General features: G+C 32.0%; 1 protein-coding gene across 1 annotated transcript; it reads right to left on the reverse strand.

Annotated features, from left to right (window-relative positions):
• Positions 1-911: 911 nt before the first annotated feature.
• LOC143252193 (thioredoxin domain-containing protein 9) lies at positions 912-9,937 on the reverse strand. The gene is given in 3 exon segments (XM_076503942.1): positions 912-1,428; positions 1,431-1,721; positions 9,649-9,937. Coding segments are annotated over 2 exon segments (663 nt in total). The 5' UTR covers positions 1,714-1,721; positions 9,649-9,937; the 3' UTR covers positions 912-1,048.
• Between the last annotated feature and the right edge of the window lie 1,315 nt (positions 9,938-11,252).

An 11,252-nucleotide genomic window follows, 5' to 3' on the forward strand; every position in this document is an offset into this window, starting at 1 on the left:
TCACCAAATTCTCAAACCTGATTAAGAAAGATCCAACTTTGAAAACAAGAGTGGCTTACTTTTGACTTTTAATACTAAATGTTTCAGGAATAGCAAGTCTTAACAAAGAAACACATGAATGAGTAAAATTCAAGGGTGTGTTTTGAATAGAGACAGAAGAAAGAATTACACACTTAAAGAGTAAAACTTCCTTAAAAACATTGACAATTATTAACACAGTCTTTTCTTCTACCTTACAAGAGCTTTTTACACATAGCCTTTGCTTATGCATTTATGTTATTATTTCTGTTGTGCATAGAAAATCATAGCTTCCTGCATTAGACAAAATCTGCTCATATGTCTTTAAATCCATAATGTACTAAAATATTTACTTTCCTCTTTAAAACCATGTCAGAAAAATGAAAAGTGAAGGTTTTCATTGGAAAAAAGTTTTACTGAATAAAAGCTGTACATACTTTTGGAATGTATTATGATGTACAGGTACTACAAAATATCTTGAAACAAATGTTGATTCTACCAATAAAACCTTATTGTCACCACAAATTACAATCCACATAAAAATAAAGTAATATATTAGTGCCTGGCCAATCAAAGAACAATAAATAAGAATGCAAAGTATAAATATATGTATTTATAAACATCTCTGACTTAATTCTGCTATACATTCTTTATCAATGCGTGTCACTACTTCTGGTTTTAATGGCAGAACAAACTGAATTCGGGAAATAAAAAAGTAACTAATTCGGAACTAGACAAACCTATAAATGCGGCCTTGAGGTAAGTAAGTTAAGGAAATCTCTCAGCTCTCAAAATAGTAATTATAAATCTACTCAAATAAAAGCTTAATAGTTTTACTCATAATTAAGTAATCAGTTAAACAGCTTCCATGAAAAGGAAAAAAAACAATTAAGTTTACTTTTTCTCAGTTTTATTATAAGATATGACCATGAAGATACAAGAAAGGTGAGCAAGAAAAGGGCATAGTCAGAGAAACCACTCATTTGATTAATATTATTAGCTTATAAAAAAAATTATATGGTAATTAAGTTTAGTCATCATCACTATCGTCACTACCATCATCACGAATATTTTTCTTTTGATATCCAAAAACTGGTTTATTTTTCTTTGTTGAATTTTTTAAGCTGCTTGGTGGAGTGGTAAGGTCCCCGCTGTAGTTAATAACATCGGCACGAGCAATACGCCATTCCATCATCTCAGTGGAAAACTCATCATTACTACCAAGGTCATCAAAACCCACAATAAAGTCTTTGGTTACTGCATTTTTACAAAGTACAATTGTAGGCAAAACACGAATTCTGAGCCGATCGGTAAGAAATGGTGATTTTTCTGCATCAATTTTGCAAAACTTAGTTTCAATATGTTTACGTGCAAGAGCAGCTAAATGTTTGTCCACAATCTTACATCGAAGGTGCTTTCTCTGTAAAAGTGGCAAACCACATTTTCACTTTTCTTGCAAACTTCGAAAAATTCTCTTTCTTCAGGAAGTTCTGAATATTCTCCATGACCTTTTTCCAACCATTCACGTTTCTTTGCTTCTTGTTTCTTAAGAGCATCGAGACGCTGCTTCCTCAACAATCCCAATTCATCAATGTCTAATTTCTCTAGCTTTTCAATCTCAGCATCAACTTGCTCTTCGACTATTTTTGTAGCTTCAAGTAGTTTTTTCTCTACTGCTACATGTGGATTTGCCATTTTCTAATCTGTAAAATACAACAGGATGTCGTGATTATTAACAAAACTTGCGTCCTTTCACAAATAGTTAGGAATTTATTTTTTTTTTAATTTCACTAATATTAATACTGATATGCCCAAATTATGGAAACTTACAGGACTAAGCTGTTGTGCTAGAGCAGGGGTCAGCAACCTATGGCCTTCAGTTCTCAAATGAAATATCACATCCACCCAACCCACAGTGGTCTTAAAAAAGAATTCAAGTTTGTAACTCTATCTCAGACCTGATTTTGAGCAACAAACAGCATCACGTGTCACACTAATCACGGTGTCCTTTACAACATAAATATTACATAAATAAAATAAACATTATTCATGGCTCATTGTGTTTTGTTATCATTATTATCTTCATTTATTACATATAGAAATGAATGTAGCCCTCCATCCACTTACAGACATGATCTCTGGCCCCTGTGTAGAAAGAGGTTGCTGACCCCTGTATTAGAGGAATATGTACATGAGCATTACATAGAATACAAAAATTCAGATGTGATAGCACTTTGAAATATCAATTAAACTCTAATTTGATGTAAAGACAATTTTAAAGTTTATTTGCAGTGATAATATGTACATATTGGATAAAAACTGCAGGTTTGTTGTACATATATAATATAAAACTGATGTAAAAATTTTTTCTTATAATTCTGAGTTTATTTTTATTCTACTGTTATTATTATGTTCCATTTTTATCACACAGATAGAACACTAAAATAAAATGTCTTGTGCATGCCTTGATTTTTTTAAAAAATACTTCATTTAAATTGAGTAACCTATCATTAAGTCATATGCCATAATTAAATACCTTGAGAAATTAAAAGGTTTACCAGTATCTTGCATTTCTCATCACAATTGACTAAACAGTAACATCTGGTGATAACATTAATCAATAGGTCAGAGTAGTAGTTTTTTTTCCAGTGTATACCAACATATTTTTATGTAAAGAATAACAGAGTAGAATGCATCAGTTCTACCTTTAGAATCAATAATGCATCTTATTGTTAAGATTTCATTAAAATAACAGGAAATAACAGCTTACAACACAAGTATGATGTTTGGAAGATCTTTGCAATTTAATCAATTTCCCATGAGCAGTGATTATATCAATAACTCTTGTAAACTAACTGATTACTTAAAATTATGAGTAAGTTGTCACAATACTAATAAACTAATCAATATTACAGTTTCCAGTTATTTATTGTTAACTACAAAGCAACATACTTGATAGGCAATTTGGTTTGTCTTAAATTCTGTGCAAAGCTACATGAGGACCATTTGTACTAGCCACTCCTAATTTAACAGTGATATGCTAAAGCAAAGGCCCTACTTTTGGGCTATTCTTTTACCAATGAACAGTGGGATAGACCATCACATCATAATGCCTCTATATCTGAAAAAGACATGTGTTTGGTGGGATGATAATTTGAACTCCCAATCCTCAGATTGTGAGATGAGTGCCCTAACCACCTGGCCATGTCAGGACCCCTGATGAGTAAATTCAGGGTCTTTCATTGGATTTCCATTACCACTATACTTGTTTACTCTTGTATGGCCACTGTCACTAATTTTAAACTGCTAACTTAAAGGTAAGCTACTGACTAGTAGTACTTACTATAAAATCTCTGGCCACTTAAGTAAGATAAAGTGTGAATTAACTGTTGTTTTTTACATTATGTTGCATTTCTACTTTGCAATTAGGTAAATATATATTTTTAATGCTGTATAAGCAGGTGCAGATATAGGGGAAAAGATCCAGAATTCTTACAGAAATTAATGTATTTAATATGTGTATTATTTAATGTTGTATAACATTAAACCAAAGTTCTAACAACAGACTTCTTACAGATTAGGTTTCTTTCACCATTTAAAAGCTAAAGTTTTTGGGAGAAAGACACCTCTTTCATAGCAGTTGTATAAAATAAATTAAAATATAACATGTACATCTTTCCCAAGTAACGATTTCTTAAAAATATCTGAAACAGGCATTGTAATGCTATAATATTCTTTCTAAATATTATTCTAAATAATTACAGCTATTTAATTTTAATTTAAAATGTCAGTTATTAACTGTTTTTATTTTCATATGAATCACATTACTAGATATTAAGATAAAAGCTTTGAAACTTGAATAATTACCTAACTGAGCTAATCATTAACACAATACATTGCTATTATTTTAAGTTTGGCTTATTTATATTGCTTTAAAACTGTGTGCTCAAAATTTATCAATCCACAATACTAAATTATTATAGTGGAAGTTCCTTCCTTCACAAACTAAATGCTGAAGATATGTTTAAAAGTGTTATACAGCTAACATTTAGAACATCAACTGGTATCATACCATTGTAAAAGTGAAACACTACTGCATCAGCTTGTTGTTACTTGTTACACAACAATATTGTCTAAACAGACTTGCCACATTTATTTTTATTCATTCTGTAATAGTTTTTAAACTTTGCAAGATAAATTTACATAAAAAGTTTTCATTTACAAAATAAATTGCTGTTATTCTATTATTCAAGTGTTTATTTTGTTTGTACATTTAGTCTACTCAAATATGGTACGTACAAGATAATGGATGCGGGTTATCATAGTTCAAATTGTAATCTGGATAGGAATAACCTTAGTGTCATGAAATAAAGATATTGGTGTAATAGTGATCAGTCTCTAAAGCCATTCATACAGTATGCTGGTGCTAATGCTATGGCAAATAGGATTTTAGGTTGTATTTAAGAAACATTGAACACAAGTCTAAAGAGGTTATAATTTCATTGTTCAGGTCACTAATTAGGCCATATTTGGAGTACTCTTTCCAGTCTTAGACTTCTTACCTTAGGAGACACTGAATTGTTGGAAAGAGTTCAATGAAGTGTTACTAGAACAGTGCCTGGAATGAAGGGGTCACAAGGGAGAGGTTAAAATATCTTAAATTTTATCATGAAACATGAAGAGTTAGTGAGGGGCTGATTGAGATGTTTAAGATTGTAAAGGGAATTGATAGCATTAATGCATCATCTTTGTCATAGTTAACAGTAATAATAATATGACTAGGGAACATAACTTTTGGCATGGTAGGAGTCATTTTCAGGAAAGACAGCATTTTATTTTTCTACTAGTGTGGTTTGCCTTTGGATGTTGTAGAGGCAGTATATTTGAGTTTAAAAGAAAGCTTGTTAAATGTATGAATGGTAACGGTTGGTTTTAATTTTTTTTTAAATAGTTTTAGTTTAGTTTAGAGGATGGAACAGTTGATATGAACAAACAGATCCCAAAACATTATGTTATGTTAGAATAAAGCAGTGGTAGAAAAGGTTATGAAGCTAGGAAACTTCCCTTCTCTTTTATTATACTGAGGGGTAGGGATGTTGTAGAGAGCATGTACTAATTAGTAAATGTTTTTGTTTTGTTTGCTGTTTTTTTCATACAAAGCTACACAAGGGCGATCTGTGCTAGCCATCCCTAATTTTGCAGTGTAAGACTAGAGGAAAAGCAGCTAGTCATCACCACCCACTGCCAACTCTTGGGCCACGATTTCACCAAAAAATAGTGGGATTGACTGTCACATTATAACTCTCCACAGCTGAAAGTGTGAGCATGTTTGGTGCGATGGGGATTTGAACCTGCAACCCTCGGATTAAGAGTTGAATGCTTTAACCCACCTGGCCATGCTGGGCAATTAGCTAATGAGGGCATCTATTAGCAAGTACCACTAACTACCCAAGCTTTAACATTTGGACATCTTCATTTGCTTGACAACTGCTAAAAATTAACATTTATATTTTGAAAAATGAGTTAAAAGTTTCTGGGTATACTTGTATCAGGTCATCTTATGAAAAGTCTGATCTTATTTGTTATACTTTATTTTCATTATTTTGGCATTTTAATTTTTTACACTCTTCTTAACCTTTAAGTTTCAAACCAAGTATTTAATTTTGAATATTTTTCTTGTACACTAGCTAAAGGTAATTAGGTACAAACACATTCAGTTAAATACATACTATGTACAGTTATGACAGAAAGTGTTCGAACCCCTGCATCGTGAGCAGTTTTTTCCTCACAACTTAAAAAGTATCAGGATTAGGATAATAAAAGTATAGTATATTATAGATATTATACTAATACACATTTATATAAATTATTATGTAAATTGAATGACAAATAATCTGTTTATAAACAAATAACCAAACATAGGAGGGGCAGAAAGTGTTTGTGCATCTACTTCAATGGTCAATTGTGTAGCCTTTCAGGTGAATTACTTGGCACAATCTCTACTCATAGCCCTCCATGATCATTTGACAGTACTCTACTGGTATTTTCTTCCATTCTTCTTTACAGAAGGCCTTCAACTCTTGCAAGTTTTTCAGATGATGCTAATGAACCCTGGTCTTCAACTCATGCCAAATGTTTTCAATTGGGTTGAGATCAGGTGATTGCAATGGCCACTCCAGAACACTTATATGGTTCCTCTACAACCAGAATTACACATATTTCGAAGTGTGCTTAGGGTCATTGTCGTGCTGGAAGATCCAACGACGCCCAAGCCACAAGTTCCGAGCATCATTCTTGATATAAGTGTCTAATATATCAACGTACTCTTCTTTTTTCACGATTCCATTAACATGGTGAAGACTGCCTACACCAGAAGAGCTGAAGAAACCCCATAGCATGATCAAGCCACCTCCATGTTTAACTGTAGGGACCGTGTTCTTTGGAAGATTTTGTTCCCCCTTCTTAGGGAAAATATAGCGTACATCATTGTGGCCGAAAAGCTCAATTTTAGTATTGTCTGACTAAAGAATACTCTTCCAATAGGTAAAAGGTTTATTCAGATGCTTTCTTGCATACCTCAGTCATGCTTTTAAATGAACAGGCTTTAATATTGAGTTCTACGAGGACGGCATGCTTTGAACCCAGAAGAGCATAACATGTTCGTAACTATAGAGGTGCTTACTTCAACCCCAGTTTCCCTTACCAGTTTCTGTATGTCATTACGCATTAAACGAGGATTCTTACTAACTTCTCTGAGAACCTTCCTCTTGGTTCTCTCTGGAATTTTGGTGAGGCGTTTGAAATGAGGAAGGTTAACACTTGATCCTGTAAGCTTAAACTTGGCAATTATGTTTTGAACAGTAGATTTTGGCACATTAATTTGTGTAGCAATACCGGGAAGAGACACACAAGACTTGTATTTTACAATAATTCAGTTTTTTAAATCACTGGACAGTTGTTTCGCCATGATGACCAAGCAGATAATGACAGAGATGGTGCTAAATTGCCAGAAGTAAATATTTTGCTCACTAAATTCCAATAATTATGAACCCAGTGTCTAGTTCTGAAATGGTATAATGTAGTTTATTCTCCAAACTAAACAAAATTTTTACAGGAATATCATTTTTTTCACGTCATGAAATGTACAAACACTTTCTGCTCTTCCTATTTTTAGTTATTTATTTATAAACAGTTTATTTGTCATCTAATTTCCATAAAAATCTATAGACTTGTGTGTTAGCATAATATTTATATTATACGTCTATTACCCTAATCATGATACTTTTTACGTTACAAGCAAACAACTACTCGGGACGTAGGGGTACAAACACTTTCTGTCATAACTGTACGTAGTCTAATAAAACCTACAATAAGTTAGGGGAGAGAAGAACAGTTTTTGTCAAATAAATGGTGTGTTTATATATTTCAGAAAACATATATTCTTACTAGCAGGGTAAAATATGAATATTTGAAATAAATTTCTCCAAAAATAAAATGTCTTAATAAGTGAAAAAAGAGTTTCAAACAAGTATTTTCATCTGACATTGCAAAGTGACTTTTAGACATTTGTCACCTTTTTGGTACAATGCCTTTATAAGCAGCTATGTATGTAGTCTAACAACTATATAATATCAAATCAATTATTTGAAATTTACCATTTGACAATCCCACTAGAAGCTGTATTATGAAGAAGCGAGAAATAGTGTATAAATCTTAAAAAAGACAGAATAGGTTACAGTTAAGAGAATTTTAAGTTTATTCTAAAAAGATTGGCTCATGGAATGAATTATAATCAGTAGTAGTGGATGTATCACTTGAGAAGAATTTAACAGAGAAAGGAGAGTTTCCTTAAAATTAAAGGGTGGGTTTAAATTTTACTTTTCTCAAGAGTGAATGTGCAAAGGCAGCCTTAAAGGAGTAAATACTCCCTTTTTTTTGGAAAGTCTAATTACAAGTCCACACCCTTTTCTCTTCCAGATGACAAGTAACATCCTTGAAAAGAGATTACAAATTAGTAAGACAAAATTTCCCTTGATAAATCCATACTAAATTTCATTTATGATATATTTTACTAAGTGATTTTGCATAACTCCTTTTATTTGACTGTTTACACTTTTACACACTACAGAAGAAATAATAACCAATGTACATTTTCCACAGCAATATTTTTCATCCTTTTAAAAAAACATAAGTAGCTCTCAAATCTTGAGGCATCTGAAAATCATCTATTAACCTTACAAAAATGAAAGTCAGAGGCTCATATATTTGATCACCTTTAAAATGCCAAGGAAAAACCTTCAGAGGTGTAAGGATACAAAAAGTGCTCTTTTAGGATAGATATGGAAATGAATTGCTTTACAGGATCAAAGACATAAATGAAATATTACCAGAAAGATACTTAAAGCAAAATGCTTTTGAAATACTACTCTGTCAGCACAGACTAAGTCCCTGGAATCAATCTACACAGTAAATCATATAATTTATTACTATCATTGTTATTAGTATGCATGTAACACTGAATTACTTGTACTTTTTTGTTGTATTTTTTAAAAATAAATTCAAAATATATGCTGTTTTACTCTAATAACTATTCCTTTATTTTCCACTTCGATCAGTGAAATTTAATCTTAATACCTTTAATGGGTTTGTTTTAAAATCATTTTAATGAATGTCAGCACTCAACTTGTTATAGGACCTATTAAAACAACTGGGAAGCCTTCTGATGTATGGGATAAGCATGACAGGAATCTCATGAGCTACACTTAATTTCAAAATAGAAGATGATAAAAAAAATAAAACTCCAAAAAATAAATATACACAGAGGTTTTAATAAAATTATTAGCAAAGCCTTCCCCCAAAAACTTTAGAAATAGTTGTGTAATAACAGACAAAAAAGGAAGAAATGCCTAAACAATAACACATCTGCAAAGTAACATAGATCATTGCAACAAATATGACAAGTTCAAGTATTTTACTTAAAACTTCTTGAGACATAAGTAATTAATTTGACTGTTAGCAGGAGGGATGGTGGGTTTTGCTGTATAGATGGTTTACTTTTTCATTTTAACTAGCTACATTGGATAGGTTTTTGTAAAATTCTTAAACTATACTAAATTGTTAATATTTTAATGTTTCTTCCAGGAATGTTACCAAAATATATCTTTACATCAGCCTATATTGCATGTTTAAGAAGTACAACTTCAAAGACAACCAACTTCAGATTGTAGATAATTTTCTGTTCAAATAACCCTTCATAACCATGAGCTTCAGTATAAACGTGTTGATTTCATTCCAGTGAATAGAACGACCAAACTTTTAAAATGAATCAAACTACTCATCAATACCAAATAGTTAAGGTAATGAAAATGGTATCGTTAGAATAGTTAATTTGGAAAGGAAAACAACAACAGCATATACGTGTTTATTTTTAAATTTGGATATTTTTATTAAAACAACTTAAACATTAAAGGGAAAGTATTCATTTTAAAATGTTTACAACTAATTCCTGTTAGTGTTATATTATCGCAATTCAAAAAAAAAATCACCATTTTGGAGTTTTTTGTGTTAATAACATTATTACAACTAGTGAAAAAAGTGGAAAACTAGGCGTGATTTTTTACGCCTACTCACTGCAGAATTAGCACTTACTATTAACACTCCTACAAAAAGACGTTTCTAGTCCTGATTTCTCCAAGCCCGTTCCCCTGGCTGTGGTTTCGCTAGATAGTAGATAGGGACAGTGGGAATCTCGTTAATCCATTCATTAATGGATTTAAATGGCAATTTCATTTAAATACAAAATTATTAGCCTAATTTTAATAACCTTTCAAGCTGCTCTGGGGCCTATTAGGCCCCACTTTTCGTAGGAGTGTTAAGCTTCTCATGGCTTGTTCTACACTAGTCTACATTCTCGAATTGCCAATGCGACATCTGATTAATAAAACCCATCTCATTCGTTTTCTACTGTCTCTGATAACGTCACAACTTTTTCAAAAAGAGCTGTTAGCACTAAATGTTATGTTGAAGCAATATAAGACATACCTGTACGATAAAAATAATACTTACATGTTATATTGTAAATTAAAATATTAATATTCTTTCTCCATCGACTTCCAATTCCGGTATGCAGTGCCGCCTACCGTCAACAATTATAAGGCACTATTGGCCAAATTTCGCCCCCGTAACTAGAATTTCTTTGCGATATCAATGTATTTTATACTACATGAAATATTTTAACATTGTTCTTGTGGTTTAACACAAACAAGTAAAAGTTTGAAAAATGGGAACTTGTTTGCTGAATTTTGATGAGTTGTTTTTTATCTTAATTTCAAAATATAACGAAATAATCCATTTATGTAATAAGCAACCTTTTTTTTTTTGTCCAACCCTACTCCATGATAGAAGTGACATATAAGTATAATTTTATAATTTCAAACATAGATTCGCATAACTATGATGTTGCAGGGTATTTAGATACATTTTTTAAAAGCTCCTCATAAATGAAAATATTTTGTAAAGAGATAAATTTTAAACTTCACGGTATTGGCGAATATAAGCGAGTTTGATCCAAAATCTCATTACAATAAGGTACCAAGTTGTTGTAGAGTTGGTTTGGTGTTTTATGGCGCAAAGCAACTAGGCTATTTGCGTTTTGTTTTAGAGACTGCACAGTCAAGTACAACTTTTTCATAAGAGGATGTTGTTGTTGTTGTTTTGAATTACGCACAAAGCTACACAATGAGCTATATGTGGTCTGCCCACCACGGGTATCGAAACCCGGTTTTTAGCGTTGATCCGCAGACATACCGCTGAGCCACTGGAGGGTTTCATAAGAAGAAGAGATTAAAGTTAGTTTTTCCATGTCATATATTTTTGAAACTCGCGACATCTGTCACAAGGAAATCGCATTTAAGTAACATCTAGTACGACCAGTTTCATTATGGCTATAAGATCAAAATTCTTTCATTATCTGGTCTTTTGTTTTCAAAAAACGAAAGGGTTAGAGTCTATTATAAATTCATTCGTATGATTGTTGTTTTATCACAAAGTTACACAATAGACTATCTGTTAACTGACTCGCAGGTTTTAGCGTTGTAGGCCTGAGACACTGTGATTATGGTGATAATACACGGGACATTTTAGCGATTCTGCAAATTATTAGTTCTATGAATGTGCGTATTAACATTGGATGCATGATAGTTCCGCAGAATCCTTCAAAGTGTTCTGTTTCAAAA

This window comes from Tachypleus tridentatus, chromosome 6, assembly GCF_004210375.1.
Source record: "Tachypleus tridentatus isolate NWPU-2018 chromosome 6, ASM421037v1, whole genome shotgun sequence".
In the NCBI taxonomy this organism is placed as follows: Eukaryota; Metazoa; Arthropoda; class Merostomata; order Xiphosura; family Limulidae; genus Tachypleus; species Tachypleus tridentatus.